The sequence below is a fragment of the Microchirus variegatus genome, assembly GCF_963457635.1.
Source record: "Microchirus variegatus genome assembly, chromosome: 3".
NCBI lineage: Eukaryota > Metazoa > Chordata > Actinopteri > Pleuronectiformes > Soleidae > Microchirus > Microchirus variegatus.
This window is the reverse complement of record NC_139804.1, coordinates 18,258,663-18,277,724: the sequence shown is the minus strand read 5'-3', so window position 1 is coordinate 18,277,724 and position 19,062 is coordinate 18,258,663. Positions and strand designations below refer to the sequence as shown.

Here is a 19,062-nt window from a genome sequence, read left to right as displayed (position 1 = left end):
ATGCTGTTGTTAAACTCATTTGAGTTCAAAATATACAGCCTGGGATCACATTTGACAAAATATCAACACACATTTAAGAAGCAGACAGCATGAACGCAATTGGAGAGGGGTGCTGCATGCAAGTTTGAGACCTCTGATTGATAGTAATTAGAGGAGGATCAACCTATGTGATTATAAGAGCTGTCATAAATAATTTTGTCACATTTGTCTGCTTGTGCACGCAGTAGGGAATGGCGACATACGTATTTGGCAGAGAGCTCCTGCTCTGACTGCAGCAGGAGCACGCTCTGGTCAATGGCCCTGATGGAACACATGGAGCCTGGTTGAGCCTTGAGACTGAGTGTGGTCTTCTCTGCTGGAAGACTCTGGTCAGAAGAGAACTTCAGAGACACCTGTACAGACGACAAAGAGTCAAGAGCACTTCAGTTGAAGGTTGTGTCGATACCAGATATTATCGCATATGACATTCACTTACATGAAAAAGTTTTCCGATATGGCAACATATAGTCCTAATGATTTAACATCAATTCTTAGTTGTCCGCTCTATAAACATTTTCTAAAAGCTTACAAATACAAACAACACAACTAGAAGACATTGTCCGATAACCTTTAAGAATCTTAATAAAATGATATTAAAACTAGCTACATAATGAAAACCAGGCTGTTTGTAGTGGCTGTGCATGCATGGCCTGCCTGAATCCTTGATTCTGATCGGGTTGTTATTTGTGAATAAGAGTCCACTGACAGGGTCTGATCATGTGGTGGACATATCTGTCAATGTCAACTCACTGGCAGGTGCCCTGTGGCAAAACCATTCAAAACACCATTACTTTTATTGGATGGAATTAAACCAATTGAATATATGTATTGTTTTTTGCTTGGAAAAGAAATATGCTCTTAAACTCACACAACATTAATTACAATAAATTGTAAATTAGATTATATTGCAGTGCATAACTTGACATACAGTGATAATGCCTGTTACTGCAGACATTATTAAAATGATTAAAAAAGTGGTTGTAAAATATTCTAAGAAAGTGTGAACTATTGATCTTAAAACATATTTTCACAGAACATGCACATGAAAGCTACCTTGTTATTGAGGCACTGCTGAATGGGGAAGTCCTGGCTGTCAGCCACGGCCTCTCCATTGGGCATCACACTGTAAACCACCACCTGAGCAAATGGAGCCAGGTTTTTCACCTGTTGTAGTGTTATGGACACCTGGCCTTTGTTGACTAAAGACAGGCAAAACAAAGACAGACAAACAAACTGGATGTCATGTGTGACATTATGGAAAAAAACACAATTAATTAAAAAAACAGTACAATTGCAATGAGGTCCACGTACTGGGATATAATAACTGTTAGTAATATACTGATGTTCGTGGAACGAGGGTCAGTATGTCATTTTTGGCTGCACTCTCTTTGACATTTTTCTGTGAACTGTCAACATCTTCTCTGCTTCAATGTTGTGCACGTCTCCAGTCATGTGCTGAGGAAGCATGGGCAGTGTGTGCAAAGGTGAGCAGGTCTGTCAGTTAGTGCTGTGATCCTTAGCTGGTGACTGGATAATTTCGCACCAGATTGTTGTGGAGAAAAAAAACCCAATTCCAAAATAAAAGAAAATACAATTAATATTAAGATCTACTAAAAATTACTCAATGAGTTTGGGAGAGGTGTTCTGATCGCTCCTCAGCAGCACAAGGAGAGGAAGTAGAGAATGTGTTCATCTAAGACTCATGGAGATTACAGTGAGAGAAATATATGACATTTTGGTTTCGCCACTGATCTGTCTGATCTGTGATGCACAGGTACCAACAGCACCCATGTACTGAGCCACAAAGTGACTGCAGCAGTAAAATAAAAAAAAAATAAAAAGAAAGAAATGTGCCAAACTTTGCAAATAGTCTTGCAGATAAGAAAAGAAGAGGTGGATGGTGTTGGCTTATCAGGCCTGAGCCTGATTGGTTTGGTGGGTCGTGGCTCTAAAAGGTTGAAAATCAATGGGTTAGTAACCGATGGGGCAAACCAGCGTATCATTCCATGTGCTCTGGGTGAAATAATTGGCCGTGTTTCTTACAATATTGTGAGGGCTCCAGCCAGATAAAAAATGTTTTTAATAGCCATCGAGTTGTAAAGAGGATTTCAACAAATCAAATATAAAATGTTCCAGAAACAAATTACGTAACCAGGCTTAAAGAGAAAATAAAGAATATCTTTATGCTAAAGCACCAAATCTTAGTTAAAGTCACATTTTTACCAGTTCCCACTGTAACAGCCAATGGAATGCGGCCATGCTGCACGATTTCACCTTTGGACATCACCTACAAACAAAGTACACACAGAAACACAGAGGTATCAATAATGAAAGAGTGCGTGCGAGTGTGCACAGTGTGGAAAAATTACATTTCCAGACTTATTGGATCGCTTCATCGATTACTTAATTAATCATCAACTATTTTGATAATCAAGTTTCTTTAATAATAAGAACCAACTTTCTGATTTTTCAGTTTTAATTTGTCAAATGGAGTAATGAAAGCTGAAAATATTCACAATTAAGAAGTGAAATAATACCAAGTACAAAGAGACCAGAGAGTACCAGATGTACATTACATTACTGAGAGTAGATTGTTACATGACACGTACCAGGTAAAACAAGTCGATGACTTCCTGTCCTGCCTTAAGCTCCGCCCCCTGGATGATGTACTGAACATTCACAGTTGCATCTTGGACACAGGAGATCTTCTCGCTGAGCTGCATGAGCTTCAAAAAACTGCTGCTCTTGGAGTAAAATACTGGGACGTTGAGTGAATCCCTCCTGTACTGTGGTGCTACAACATCGGGCTGATACGTCTCCTCCTCCTTATGAAACTTCACCTGTTGACATCAGAATGAGAGTGAGAATATCAAATCCGCATTTACCTGCCAATCTCCAATTCTCAGCCATGTAACAACACTGAAGCAATAACAATATACACCTGCAGTTCCACTCATAAGTTTACAAATGCCCCTGCTGCAGAATTTGTGAAATATTAGTCAAATATGGGATCAGTGTTTAATCAAAAACGTCTTTCAATTGTAATGCTTTGGGTTTGATTCCCACTTAAACCCACATTGCTCCTGATGGGCTATGCCGGCAGCGTGTGAATGAACAAAATGTGGGATTTTCGTTTTTTCAAAATTGTGCAAGTTGAAGTTTCGACGTAGCCACTACATGCTTCAAATCACAGTATTGTGGGTCATAAAACTTTGTATTTGAATTAGTATGCTACTGTGGAGCTGTGTGTTTTCACCGTTGAATGAAGATGGATAAGGAAAAACGCAGAAGAACTAAATTGTGACTGTAATTCTTAACAAATACAGAGGCCAACACAGATCTCACTTCTGCTATGTGAATGGACTTGTTAGCTTTAGCATTTAAGCTAACAGTCTAACAAGTTAGCATAAAAGTTAGCAGACATCATCGACGCAAACTTTCTCCAGAGTTTATGGACAACAAACGGATGGATTATATAGTGGCCGAAAGAGAGCAGTCTGTTCAGGGTAACACCTTGGAGTTATTTTATATAGTTGACCTTTATAAACCAAGAGAGGGCCATACAAAGATGTCCAAATATCTCTAAAGTCCAATTTTTTTGATATCTGTTGATAAAAAAAGGCAAGGACAAGTTGACCAAGAAAGCCAGGATGTGAAGAAAATGCACAAACAACTTCAACTGAAATACAGACCTCAATGATGATATTGTCAGTGCCAGTGTATGTAAAGTTATATGCAGAATTGTACGAAGGCCATCATTTTACTTGGCTGATTTATTTTCAAACTGGTGAACAGTTAAACTGAACTGATTTGACGGTGCTAAAATAAATAGAACCACAGAAAAAGCACATAAAAAATAGTCACCAACCATTAGATACACATTGTCAGTCCAGAGGGATGTGTCCAGAGAAAACGAAGCCATGCCTCTCTTGTCAGTAGTGAGGTTGACTTGCAACTTAGGTGCCGAGAGTTCCACCATCTCATTGGCAACTGGTTTATTGTCTGGACCAATAACTTTGACCTGCAAAATAGTCAAAAAGTATTAGCAACCAAATATGCACATGTTCAAGGTCAATTGGTTTAAACTTCCAGCTCTTCTGAAACCAATTCTAGACTCGGCTCGGCCAACTCGGCTAAAGCTCTACTTGGTTTGGCAACAGTCATGTCGTATTCCATTACTATAGTAACTCTTCAACATGGGCGGGGTCATCATAGCATGGCTACACGGAGCTGCCATGACATTGTTGATCTCCGCTAGCAGGTATATGTCTTCGCAGGATATATTTGTCTGTCTGTCTGTCTGTCTGTCTGTCTGTTAGCAACATTACTCGAAAAGTCGCGGACTGATTTGGATGAAATTTTCAGGAAATATCCGCAATGGGACCAGGAACAAGTGATTACATTTTGGGCGTGATCTGTTAATCAGTATTTAGTGGGGGCCTGAGCTGCCCTGATGGAGGTCTGCGCTCTCCGAGTGCTTCTAGTTTTATATGCGACACAAACACACAAACTAGTGACAAGCAGAGCAGTCATCTTCGGTGTAGATGAATCATTAGAATCAGTTCATTAAAAAGATTTGTTCACAGAATCGTTCAGAACTTCACGAACGACCGGAGCACAGACTCCACCTGACACAGTCACTGAACTGAAATACGGCTGAACGGGTTATGATTCGGTTCATGATCGGCTTTCAGCACCTGATTCCTCTGTTAAATGTTGAGATTAATGCATGTTTTCAGGATTTTAAGTCTTTTTAAACGATCTGCAGTTCACCATTGTTTTGTATTTCTTCCTCCTCTCTCATCACATTCACCTTATTTTCAATGCTTGGTAAATCAAAATGAATGACAAAATCTTACATCATGCAACAATTCATTTGAAAGATTTTACAACATTTTACAGTGGCTTTTAACACAAAATAGTGGTTTGTTGGCTTTAATGCTAACAGATTTATCATCTCTAAAATTTGCATACGTTTAGATATGTTAATGTGTGTCAGATAGGTGCACGAATGAGCAAGATGCCATTGTGAGGCAAGTAGGTTCAAACTGGTCTATATTCACTCTGAAATAAGCTCTGAACCTCCATCATCCATCCAAGTTTGTTTTTTCAATATTATATAGGTATTGAGCAGCAACATTGCTGTGAGAGGTAATGCACACAGCAAGAAATAATGGTGTTGTGCTTTTTTTTAATTATTATTCCTGGGCTAAATACGTAAATAATTTCAGTGCAGCTGCAGCAATTTGAGTCATCCAAGCACCTTCCAGGTTTTGGTTGCCTAGTAACAAGGGATGCGACCGAAGCACAAGGCAACAAAACGACTTCTCTGGTGTCTTTCATGCATTTCCTATTAGCTGCATGTGAATGGGCCTTAATACTGCTCAAAATGTAAAGGGTTCATCATCTAGTGAGCAGGAAGGCAACTTCTATAGTAATTGCAACAGGAGAGTTATTCTATTGGGTTATTCTTGTAACCACATGTAGAGCAGCATGGAAACGTTCACATTAACATCCTGAAGTGACTCAGGTCTGATTTTTTCCATTGATGCAACTCAGATTAGTTTTTTTTATCAGAGCTGTGTGGACACAGACAATATGCATGTCATGTTCAGATGACAGACACTGAACAATGTGGCTCATAGTCTGAACATAGCCATGGAAACATGTTATCCACGTGAGGTGCTGTGAGAGAAGGATTTAGCTCCTGCACTGATTACCTTTCCCTCGAAAGGAATGCCAGGTTTGTAAGCTGCAGCTACATCCTCAAAGGTGGCAATTCTGATGTGAGTGCTGAAAGTGGTCTGCCCACGGCCTTTAAGCAAGACCCCTAGATGGCAATAAAGAGAGATCAGAGAGCATAAGGAATTACTCCTGATTACCAAATGTATACGACAGTACTCAGCAGCCAGTTCACTTACCTGTGCCATACTCCTCTATTTCAGCAGTCACCTCAAAAATGTCTTTGTACATGGTTTTAGTGATGGCAAATTCTTCCAAATTTACAATTTGTGTAGCACAACCATCTTTTTCTGTCTGAAACACAAAGATAAAAAAAAAGTCAATTTAACTCCCCAATAAAAATTTAAATAAGTGGTGTGATTTCAGAAAGTACTTTTAATTTCATCTAGAATACTCACAGTTAGCTCATAAGTCTTACAGATATTCTTCTTGACAGTTGAAAACCAGTTATACCGGATAGCATTTCTACACAGCTCTGCCTTGACTGACCCAACAACTGGTTTCCCATAGGTGTATCTGCAGGAAACAACACAGAGATCCTGATCTGAGACTCAACCACTGGGGAAAGAATATGCGCAGTTGACTTTATCGATTTTAGGTAAATTATGTTTGCAAGAGTAGTACAGGGTTCCCAGGGGTCCTTGAAGGTTTTTGAATTGGAAAAAAAAAGATGGTTTTTGAAAATTGCCCCAAATAGACATTGTAAGTGCTTGAATTGTCTGCAAGAACGTTCGGTTGATATTTAGGTAAATGTCTCCCTTGTTTGTTATGACACCACATACTGATTCATGTGTCCTGCATCGCTTGACGTACGTAATCTAGGCCCATGTAGAATAAACGTTGAGTCGTAATTACTAGTGGTGTTGTGGACACTGTCCACTGTCCCTACATATTCCAAGATCTCTGTCTCACCAAAGACAATTACAAAGACCGACTTGCCCGAGATCCAAAAGACAATCACTTGACCAGATGCAGAGCGTTCTGCAAATCAATAAAAGTGGACGCCATGGGAGAAGCAGCTCTTACAAGTTACAGCCCTCACATCTTAAGCTATGCCTGGAAAGTCCTTGAAAAGATGTCAACTAAGGTGTGGGATCCCCGGTAGTATGTAATGTGATTGCAACATGATTCCCTTGAAACCAAAGAGCACTCAGCAAACACACACTTTCACTAAGGCTGCTTAGTTTTCAAGTGTCAGTACACTCCTCTATCTCGCAAACTAACAATTGTTTTAAAAAAGATCGTAAATCTGGATCCATGTCTGGATCACAACCAAACCACAAGTTCCTCCTTTGCCCATAACATACATCTGCAGGAATTATGTCAGAATCTGTCCTTTACTTTTTACATTATGCTGCTTACAGTCAGACACACACTGTTCTTTTTTAAAGAGACACTCACTTTCCACAGATCTTGAGTGTTGCCTCTCGATCCAGGATGCTTATAACACTGGGCAGGTGAATCTTTACGTCAAACTTTGGCAGAACTAAAGCAAAGGAAACATAATACATTGAAAAAAAAAAAAAAACATATTTAAGCAAAACAATGTACACACATCAGACTCGTTATTTTTGGCACTGTATTTTCTTAGGATGCAACATCAAAATACCGTATTCTTTTATGTCGAAGCTGTGGGATATCTCTTCTCCTTTGTCTGTCATGGCCGTGATCTTGTATTTTCCCTGTGCCGCTTCAGGAATCATGGGGTAGGAAAGATCGAGGATGCCGCGGAACATGGGCTTATCCAACCACTGGGCAATACGATTTGACTTAGGGTCCTACAAACATTTAAAATAGACAGGGGTGATACACAGACCATTCTGCACTGAGTGAATGTTGGGGATAAAATATACAAATAAAAGATGTGTGAAGCTTTAATGACGTTTTTTCGATGCAAGCCACCTCTGCCAAGCCATTTTTAACTGATTCCCTTATATTGATATCCAGTCTTGTTTACATCTTCAAAATATGATTTATCAAAGTGATTAAAATTAGTGCCTGTTTTTGTTCATGTCACAAGGAGGTTTAACATACTATGAAAACGAGCCTTAAAAAGGGTTTCAAGTCAAATAATACACATTCAGAATTGCAGTTGTTTACTGAGCTAATCATTTCAATACATTTTAGATACAAGGCATTCATCCAATCACAGTATTTTGTATAAACAAACATAAAAGTAAAAAAAAAGCACAGAAATATAAAAGTGTCTGAGACAGAGATGTAGTGTCTGAGACAGAGATGTATTCAAAGTATTGTTCTTACCTGAATCTCTACCACTTTGTACTGAAACAAAAGAAACAAAACATTTATGTAAATGCTGCTTATCAGAACAAGCAGCTAAATAAGAGTCAGACTCTCTGTAAATTCCACATGATCTACTCTGTCTTTGAAGAGTTTGGTGCTTCTGAAACATCAAATTATTATAGTGGACTGGATAAGAAGGTAGTTATTCATCAGTTAGTCAGTCAGCATGTTTACGCTTTATATGGACACCCGTTCTTTTCCCAGTATACAAGCACGAGGGGAATTGATTTATTGAATGAAGTGTTTCTACATCCACTGCACTATAACTGCCGATAACTGATCTTTCAGCTTTCTAATATTAGGCATTTTTGATTGACCCGTTACATCACATACCAAACTGACAGCTATTTGGTAGCATGTAGAGCTTCAGGGGCTGGAACAGAGGGGAGTGTCTCGACCAGTTTGAGTCCAGTTGAACATAATACGTTCAATAGAATTTGATATCTGTCAACTATATTAGAAAGAAATTGGGAAAGGGAAATCAAGGAAGTGCCTCCAGACAAAGTATGGGAGACTGCATTATCTCATATTCATACACAAAATCAAAGCACGAGACTACCTTTTGCTGTCGCTCCAGTTGTACCCTATCAAGGTACATGCACTCTACCTTTCTCAGTGTGTCCAGGTACATTTTTGTCACTAGGGGTGCAGAAATGTTTCTTTAGAGCTACAAACAGGCAGATACTAATTTTAAAGGTACAGTGCTTGTACCCTAATAGGGTACAACTGGAGTAACAAAGCATTTGTACCTTTTTAGGTACAGTCTCGTACTTTGATTTCTCAGTGTGTAGGTGCTCCATTAAAGCGGTTAATTGAAGTTCCAATTAACGCTGTTTTTTAGTGTGTATCTGCGTCATTACCATGTTTAAGAAGCCCTGAAGGTTCAAAACAAACAGTTCAGCCACTGCTGAGAACACTGTGTTTTATTGTAATCTCGGGCTCAGCGAGATCTCTGAAAAAACCCGTTCCGGTTACGTAAACAAAGGTTCTCCGGAACAGCAAATCCTCCTGCTCCGGGCACTAGTCCGGGCACATCCGGTTGCGTACATTGAACAGCAGAAGAAGAATAACGTCCGTTGTGGAGGTGTTTCACGAGCTACAGTGTCTTCTGACTCTGGGTCTGACTCCGGGTCAAAGTCATAAAAAGGACTGCGGCGGGGAGTCGTGACGAGGCTATTTTTAAACATTAAACAATGTTTTGATAATGAGTAGCAGTGCATCCACCGTCCCAGAGGGGGGAGCTGCGCTTCTGAGAGCGGGTGTGTTGAATATGTCACTTCCGGGTACTGGCCAATCACAAGACAGTTGGGAAGCCAGGGTGAGAGTCGAGTCTGAAATATCGCGGCTGGGAACAGGGGAGGATTTCTATCGGCTCATTTACAGCAACTAGGAGGTTTTTGACAATGTATGTAAGTAGACCTCCATAACTAACAAATATGTGCAACAGGACCACTCTATGTGAGCTTTAATAGCTGACGCAGGTTATTCAGTTTAAAGGAATTCATCGGTTTTAATATTCAAAAGTATCATCGCATCAATTTTAAATGCCATACAGATTGATACACTGCTACAGCTAGTTTGGAACTGTGCACCCATTCATGTATTTTGATCCAATTTGTTTTCTTTTTTTTGCTGGTGTTCACCACAGGACAGAGACATGGCTCTTTGGATGTTCACAAGACCCTCTCACGCTGCCTTTTCACATTCAGGAAGCATCAACTATGGGTACGGTATTGGCAAAAAAATAAAGAAAAATATTCTCAAGGATTGGAAGTCTGGATACTTGTCGTCATCATCCACTTGGAGAAACTGTGCTCAGGCAGCCTGAAATGCATTGTACATTGCTGCTGTTAGCATTCCCCTCCCTCTTCCCAAGGTCATATCCTGAACTCGTTGGCTGTGAGGAAGCATTAATTCACAGACAAACAGCCTAACAAGCAACTTGAGAGCGTCCCTGCATTCTGACATGCATCGAGGTTCGGATGTTCTCAGAGATTCTACGGAGGGTTTGTTTAAACACACATGTTGACTGTGGTCACTCTTGACATTCACTTCCGCGACCAGATCCCAAGACTCTGGTTAATGTGACATCAGAGGAGAAGGCAGCGAGAGAAAGTCTAGATAATCTACAGTGAGTGTCCTGCCTGCTGCATGTTCAAGTTAGGGGTTGCAACTTCAAACGAACACAGAGGACCCAATTTCTTAGACATTATGCAGAGTTCATGTCTGAAAACTGCTTGGGATTTTGTGTAAGACCTATATTTAACAGATTTCTGTAGGGTAATTAAACCCCTCTTAACCCATTGATGCCGGGAAAGCATTGCCACATTTCTACCATTGACGCCGGGAGAGCGGCTGCGCGTTTTATTCTACCATAGACGCCGGTAAAGGGGATACGTCAATTTTCGGGGGTATAGCGGTTCCTTGCGACATTGTTTTGAAATTACTTCGCGCAAACATGGAGGACTTTGACAGCGGAGAGATTTCTGAAGGCAGTGATTTTGAGGAGTTTCGTCTTGATAACTTCGAACGCGCTGAACAAGTCGACCAGGATTTATGGTTAAGACATAATTACGTTTGAAGACGATGAGGTCGCGATGATGACGATAAATACCACAGTAATTGACGGAGTGTTTACAACCGCGCACCAGGGGTGACAGTGGATTTACCTGCAGATGCCACAGCGCTGTAAGCATCATCACGTCACATGTGAAGCAGACTGTTACAGTCATTACATGCTGTTCTTGTTCTTCACACTCTATCAGGACTAAATCAAGGCACTGACACAAGTTCATATTACTTTATTTTCTTACTTTTTTTAATTGAAAATAGTTATTCACTCTAATTTTATATTTTTGTATCTAAATAAATTAACTTTCACAGGAAAGCCACAGGTGTAAGCTCTCAAATACTTTTTGAATTGTGTTCCTATATCTGCTACAGAGGCTGAGAAATCAGTCATTTAGTAGCCCTTGAAGCTCAGGTTTTAGAGACATTTTTTCCTGGCGCTTTAGGCCTTAATGGGTTAAACTCTGCCCAATGCCTGATTTTGAAAAATGCCAAGAAGTAGGCTGGGAGCTAAGTGAGGGAAAGACGGTGAGAGGGAGAGTGGTCTGGTGAATTTTACAGAGTTGCAGGGATGCTCCATGAGTTGAGAATAAATCACTCACACCACACTTCAGGTGGAGAGATGGAGCAACCTGATGTGATTTATGACGAGTGTGCTACCTTCATCACGCAACGTTTGAATCTGTCACTGCACTCAGTGGCGTTTTCAGCCACTCACTGCAAACGGAAAAGGCCTTGAGCTCATATTGATTCAGATGTTTGGGTCAAATGCGGTGTGCTCCAAATGAACTCTGACAGCATGTTTATCACACTGCTCCACACAGCGCTTCACACCCACGCGGTCTACAAAATCAACAAACAGCCCTCAATTCACCTCCCACTATCCTGAACTAAAATAGACCTCAATCTTCACATTCACCAACTGCTTGACGAACATGATTTTATTCAATTATTATCAATAAAACTCACCACTCGATCTACGGGGATGAAACTGGTATCCATGGAAACAATGCGGAACTGGACTGAAGAGAAAGGGGAGAGGAAATCTCAATGAATTACATGTTTACTATAATTTAAAACAGAAAAACATAATACAAAAGGTGTTCTGTGTAAACAGGCTATAATGCTCCAAAAGAAACCTCATGGACATCTCTCAGACTTTAATGAACTATACACTATAATGTTTCATATAGCACATTACCTTCAAAGTTAAACCAACATTTTCTACAATTTTTCTACAATTTCACCTGGAAAAGTAAAATCTCTTTGAAGAGGGACCACAACAGCTCAGCAGTCATAGTTCACTTAACACAACACATATATAGCACTGAATAGAAAAAGCAACAATCAAACATGAAAGGACACAAAAACTATTTAATTAAGAGAGCTGAAGTGTTTTGCCATGCCCTTTAACCTCAATGTAACATTACGTGCTGTCTTTCAAACAGCAGTTTACCTGTGGCTCTTCCAGGTAACCACAATACAAAACTATCAGTGGGTACGGATTATCATCACAATATATATCAGATAACTAAAGACTTTTCTTCCCGAGTAAGGGTTAAATAAACCACTTAACTGAGGTTTTTAACTTCTTTATGGACAAAACACTTTAGCAGAAACAGTTCACACATGTGAGGTAACACATTCAAAGCCGTAATATGTAACATTAACATAATATCAACATTTAAGATAAAATAAAATAATTGCAATAATTCTAATACCCAGCATCACGCGCTACCTGTAAACTGTTGTTGCAGTTCCGACATCAGTTTTGAAACCTAAATGGGAATTTCAGAGATTTTATGCATCACTAGGACTGATCCTCTGATGGTTTTTGGCAGGAGTTGAATATATTATCCACAATGTCTGTTTTTTAAGTGGATTATCACTTTTATATAACAATCTTTTAGCCAGAGTGGTTTTCAAGCGGAAGATCGCCACATAAACAATCAAGGAAAGATTGTTATTATTTCTGCTATCTAAAGGCCACCGTAGTTTCCTGACATGATTGTGAAAGGTAATCGTGAGCAGAGGAATGTTATAATTTGCAGACTCACCTATTCTAACACACTGGCCCTTTAAAAGGATGCATGGAGGAAGAATCTAATGACAGATGCTATTGAGTTGCATTAAGGATGCTGGGAAATGCCAATCCTTGTGATATGCAAGTGATATTATATATATAGTAATGAATCCAAACATTAAACCAAACACAAAATATTCACTGTATTTTTATTTTTTAAAGGAAATTGTGGATGGGAAATGACCTCATGAAGAACTCTTGAGGAACAGCTTTTCTGTGCACTGAATACACACATAACTCCCAAAGTTGACAAGTAATAGCTCAGCATTATGCAGATTTTATAAACTAGACCAAAATTGTGCAAGTGCAGCTGAATTGCTAAACAGTGCAGGCAGAATAACAAATTCCACCACACTGCATATTCTAAGGAATTTTAATATCTTCCTAGTAGACAGGATTAAAGCTGTATAGTCCAAATCAATGGCTGATAGAGCCCATTTTAGCCCATGTGTGGTCTGACTAAATAACAAAGTTAATTAATAACAAATGATGCTCAAAATTGCTCAACTAAAATAAACATTTGCTGAACAAGACGTATGGTCCGACTCTCAAATCTGCCCTTTCTGTCTGCACTGCAAAATGTTTAAACCAAATATTAAATGCATGAAGGTCATTGATTAAAAAAACATAACTTTGTAAAATAAAAATGGATAGTTGAAAGAAAAATGTTTTTAGTGCAATTGACAGCATGTATCAGGTTTCAGGTTAAGTTACATTAACTGGTCAATAAAAATTAACCAATTATTTGACTAACTGGTTAAAAAAGGAGGATTTTAGCAAATAAAATAATAATAAACCCTAAAAAATCATGGACCATAACTTTAATGTTTCACAACATGAGACACATACCAGTCTGTCCAGGTTTGTAGATGGGTTTATCAGTCTGGACAATGTGAAGAAAAGCAGGAGGCTGAATGAGAATTTTAGTCTTCTTGTCCATTGAACCACTCTCACCCTCAACAGTGACAGTGATGCTTGCCACGGTGTTGCTGCTCACGACTGGGACCTGTTGTACAAGACGACACACATTTCTCAGACAGAACCATGGGTTATCAGAAATGTTCAGGAAAACTAGACGGAAGAATACAGGAATTATCTAATGTAGAAAGATGACTTGTTCCCAGCTCACATTTCCTAATTTTCCTTATCTGGAGTTTTTCTGGTGCAAAAATTCTGCTGACCATAGAAATAATTGTCTGGAAGTAATTCCATCCAAGTACTTGTTAAATTGAGCAATAGCAAACCTCGACCACTATGCAAAGTTGATTATGAGAGACCACTACACTTGTATGGCATATGTTTTCACTTACTAATGGGGCTGCCATTACATAACAGGGGCTGAACAGCTTCCAAAATTTGTCAGGGGTCGATTTTGTGTGTGTGTGTGTGTGTGTGTGTGGTGGGAGAATGAGAGTTGGGGGTCAGAGGAATGCAGGTACACAGCTAGCCTCTGTCAGAAAGCAGCCTTTGTTATAGATATCTGCCTTTGCAGATAAACAAATTCCAGATTCCAGACCAGTCTTGTGACAGGGCCAAAGTGGTGCAACAAAGTGAAACTGTTAAAAGCTGAGTGGGGTTGGCCAATTGTTTCGCATCAATATGCTGAAAGGATCGTAAGTTGCATAACAGTGACCAGCAATGTAACAGAAACCAGAGCCATAATTTACAGAGAACCATTGGCGTTGACGGCCTCAGTCATGGTGCCAGCAGGATAATTGGGTACATAATGACCACAGGTTTTGTGTTTAATGGAGTGGTAGTGGGACGTGGAGAGGGAAGTAGTCCGTGTCTGGAAACCTCATAGACACATTAAACTACTACAAACATTAATAATCTTGTTCTGCTCTATTCTACTTTGTTGAAACCGGTTATGCCATATGTTTTAAAAACAACATTTTTCTCTATGGACTTTGGGTGCCGAAAAAATGTGGCAAACTTCACTGTCCTGTTGAAAAACATTAACAGTGAGATTAATTGGTAAACATACTGTAAAGTTGTTGCAGAACTAGTGGAGGCCAAAGAAGAAAAGGAATGGATTGTTCTGTTTATGTTGCAGGCTAACAAACTTGAGTTTACTTTTGGGAACAGAGCTTAAAAGGAGCAGCTGCAAGATGCATTCAACGAACCCTGCAACACTTCTCACTGTGAAACACACATTACGCTTGTACCATAATGCTGCTGGCACTAATGCTACCAGTTAGCATGAGCTCTATGGAAAAGTATGGAAATGCAATATGTTTGCACCATTACATGCCATTGCCTGCAATCATTGATAGAACATTCTACAGTTTGTGCAAAAATTGTAATAAATGTTGCATCATTATCACACATTTTCCTGGAATCATATGATATTATTTTAAAACAATGTGTGCAAGTGTTGAGTCAGACCTGGAAGTCCAAGCAGCGGTAAAAGTCCTGTGTGACATTCTCTTGTAGGATGATGGTGTGGTCAGACTTCATGTCCAAGGAAACAGTCAGTTTGACAGGTTCTGAGGGTCCATGAATCTGGGCACACAGGGTCTCCTGTTTTCCTGCAGTGACTTGGGAGCTCACGGTCACTGCATAAATTCTGCAGGGAGATAAATGAACATGTTTGGACCATGACCAGTTTAGTTGCTACAGGGTGTTTATTTTCCTTCAGGAAGTGGAGGAATCCAAAATAGAGCAAACCCTAACCGAACATTTAGATTTAACATTAATTAAGATGCTAAAATACAACTCCACATGTTGCTCAATGTCTGTTAAATGTGTAGGCGACTGTGCTAACATGTTTGCAACATCCACTTGAAAAGAGCAAGCATTTGTTTGCAGGAACTGTAAAATAAATACCAAGGTCCACTCCATATTGACTTCATAATAACAATCATGAAAATGTTAAAACTATATCCAATCATAGAACAATGTGCAAACACAAACCTGTATCATATCCACTCTGAAATTTAATCCCACCCTCCCAACAAGTAAAGACAATTGGTTCAGCAGTTTCCATAATCTTACCAACAAAAAGAAACAAAACCATTATATCCTCAGTGGGGGTTAATAGTCAGTGACAGAAGTTGTGATTTAGTGCAACATTTATGCATGTAAGTGGATGTGGCAACAGTGTTTTGCTGAAAGTAAAGTACTGTTCAAACTGAAAAGACAAATTGCTATCTGGCTGTTTGGTAGACTCACAGGGACCTGCTGCTGCCAAACACAGAGGAGCTGATAATTAATCAGTGAGAGACTTTGCCTGCCTCCCACACACACACAAACTTGTTTTTATATCTTAGGGAGGACACATCATAGATATAATGCAAAAACTTCACCATCACAGATTTTGCTTATCAGCTGAGATGACCAATGAAGAAGTCTCTGGAGTCAGTGAAGCTGAAAGACTTTAATGACAATTGCTCAGAGCCTGAGGAGAACGGAGACGATGCCAAACACGAAACAAGGTTGTATAGAGGCCTTATTGCAAGCATATGTGATTTGTGAGTTACAGCTGGTCTATAATTAGCTCTTACGCTTGTATCTATGAATATACAAGTTGTAAATCAAAAGAAGGTCTCAAATTAGGGCTGAACGATTTAAAATCTAATTGCAATTATTTAAACAGGAATTGCGATTGCGATATTATTCGCAATATCAGAGGGAATGGAAATCATGATTCTCATTTTCATTCTAAAAACATATTTAAAATGATTTACTGTGTGATATTAGTGTAGATCTGTGAGAAACAAAGATGTTCCCTGCAGTCTGAAGAATATTATGTATATCAAGAAAAGTATTCATCTAAAATTATATTTTGACACACATTTTGGCTTTAACAAATATTGCCCCTCCTGCAATTGCAGTAGGCCATATTGAGATTGTGATTAAAATTCTATTAATTGTTCAGCCCTAGTCAAAATGTCCCAGAAAGATTGGTTTGTATGCTTTTTTGGACCTCACGAAATATATAAACCAATAACACACTAATACACACTCCCTAGCCCCTTACCCTAACCATTACAACAAAGTACCTCATACTCAACCTAAATCCAAATGTAACCAGGTCTTAACCTCCACCCAAAAGCCCTTTAAAAGTTGTGAGGGACAAACAAAATGTCCACACTCCCTCTTGTGTGGTCCTCACAAAGACACACACACACACACACACACACACACACACACACACACACACACACACACACACACACACACACACACACACACACACACACACACACACACACACACACACACACACACACACACACACACACACACACACACACACACACACACACACACACACACACACACACACACACACACACACACACACACACACACACACACACACACACACACACACACACACACACACACACACACACACACACACACACACACCACACACACACACACACACACACACACACACACACACACACACACACACACACACAAGTACACAATTTAGACACTGTATTGACTTGCACTCACTTGGACAGCCAACCCCAACCTGGGCCTCAGAAATGGGGACATGCGTCCTGTGACCCATGACGACTATTTGACCCTACAGGGTCAGTGTTTCTGACCAGAAAAGGTCCCAAAGAGGTTATTCACACAAAGAGATACTCTTAGTGATGACATTCATTACCCTAACCTTAAAGGTGCCATATGTAAGAATGTGGCCAAAAACGGTTACTACATTCAAATTCAAAATACTGAGGTCTTTTAGGTTTCGTTTTCTGACGTAACTGGCAACCCGTGGTCACTCGGCAGCCGAGACTCTACTTACCGCAATGATTGGTAGACAGCGGCAGGTGGCGCCACATGCCAAAACATGATTTCAAAACATAAACATGATTTGCAGTCTGCAAAATATTTTTTTAAATGAAAATATTTTGGCTGTACTGTTGCTGTTGTTGTTGGTGAGTTCAGTTTGTTATATGAACATTCCTGAGTCTTTGTGACATATAAGGAGGGTTTTATGGTCAGTTGCTTTAGATTTATTACATAATGCACCTTTAACCATCACTACTAAATACCTTACAATAACCCTTAACCTAATCCTAGGTCTAAATGCTCAAAAAGCCCTTTCTTAAAAGCCATTTTAATGAAAAATACTACTACTACACGTGCACATACACACAGACAGACACCTAAAACCAAGTTTCAACCACCAAACAGAGCTCTCAAGTTTAATGACTGGTCACATTAATGATTTAGACACAATAAATTGTCCTCTAAACCCCAGAAACACACATACAGAGGACGAGAGACAGAGAGACAGGTTGGTGTTACCACTGTCCTCATGATTGCATAATGTTGTCCTAACAGAGACCGCCGGACCTTTTCTTTGCTCACCACGTACACAGTTTCTGGCTACACCAAACACACAAACACACAACTGTTTGTGTCACTTTAATCACGTTCAGCTGACTCTCTCTCTGCTAACGAACCGGCGCGTGCACGTGTTTGTGTTGTGACGCACCAAACTTTGGCAGCAGGAAAAACCGAGACGCCACATTGTCATGGAAACACTTCGTGTCACTTACGTGCCGTTGAGGTGAAGCGACGTCGCGGTGTGCAGCAGCACCGACGCGAGGATGACGACAGCGCTCAGCTGAAGGACAGGTGTCATGTCTGCGAGCAGCAGGACCAACGCGAGTCTGCACTGGAGGAGAGGGACGAAGGACGCGCTTCCTGCCTGCTAAGTCACCCCACTGTGGGCCAGAGGGACAGAGAAGGGGAGAGAGAGAGGTGTGTGTGCAACTGCACAAAGTTGTCCAAAAGTGAGGAGGCGGTGGTTTGCTGTTTATAACCTCCAAACCTCCTCCACACCCCTGAGTCTGAGTCACTCCCCCATGTTGTTTGGACAGCCTCTTTACTTACCTTACCTATTCCCAGAAGAGTTTCACTCCCCAAAAATGAGCGAACACAGATCTGCTGCTGCCAACACTCTCAGCCCCGGACTCCACTGAACTGGAGGGGGTCCAAGAGAGTGTGTGTGTGTGTGTGTGTGTGTGTGTGTGTGTGTGTGTGTGTGTGTGTGTGTGTACTAGACTGGGCAGTTCTAGTACAGTTGAGCAACAGGAGTCACGTGCAGCAGCAACTGACAAGCCCCCCCACCACCATTCACTTACGTTCACCTATGACACTTTTTGGACATTAAACAGAAGAATCAGAATCAGAAGACTTTATTGTCATTGTTCAATAAATTGCACAACAAAATTAAAAAGTGTCAATATTCAGTGCCGGAGAGTCCTAAAGCAAGCAATAATTAAAAGGTAAAAGGTAGAAAGGTAAAAAAAAACATCAATAAAATTAAATTAAAGGAAAAAATGTAAAGAATA

At 40.0% G+C, this 19,062-nt stretch overlaps 1 protein-coding gene across 2 annotated transcripts in view; it reads right to left on the bottom strand.

The window, feature by feature from the left end:
- The window catches only part of LOC310924471 (alpha-2-macroglobulin), a 41,375-nt gene extending 22,674 nt beyond the window's left edge, over positions 1–18,701 (bottom strand). Inside the window, exons 1-16 of one of the 2 annotated variants that reach the window (XM_083886214.1) lie at positions 18,602–18,701; positions 18,265–18,432; positions 15,125–15,305; positions 13,586–13,742; positions 11,623–11,675; positions 8,044–8,064; positions 7,391–7,559; positions 7,183–7,267; positions 6,180–6,297; positions 5,961–6,075; positions 5,760–5,869; positions 3,908–4,060; positions 2,649–2,879; positions 2,263–2,326; positions 1,093–1,238; positions 243–392 (exon numbers count right to left, since the gene is read on the bottom strand). In XM_083886214.1, coding sequence (XP_083742340.1) covers positions 243–392; positions 1,093–1,238; positions 2,263–2,326; positions 2,649–2,879; positions 3,908–4,060; positions 5,760–5,869; positions 5,961–6,075; positions 6,180–6,297; positions 7,183–7,267; positions 7,391–7,559; positions 8,044–8,064; positions 11,623–11,675; positions 13,586–13,742; positions 15,125–15,305; positions 18,265–18,350 — 1,839 coding nt within the window. In that variant the 5' untranslated portion in view covers positions 18,351–18,432; positions 18,602–18,701. Of the gene's footprint in view, positions 1–242; positions 393–1,092; positions 1,239–2,262; positions 2,327–2,648; positions 2,880–3,907; positions 4,061–5,759; positions 5,870–5,960; positions 6,076–6,179; positions 6,298–7,182; positions 7,268–7,390; positions 7,560–8,043; positions 8,065–11,622; positions 11,676–13,585; positions 13,743–15,124; positions 15,306–18,264; positions 18,486–18,601 lie in introns of those variants that run through there. The other variant, XM_083886213.1, reaches the window with a different exon arrangement.
- Between the last annotated feature and the right edge of the window lie 361 nt (positions 18,702–19,062).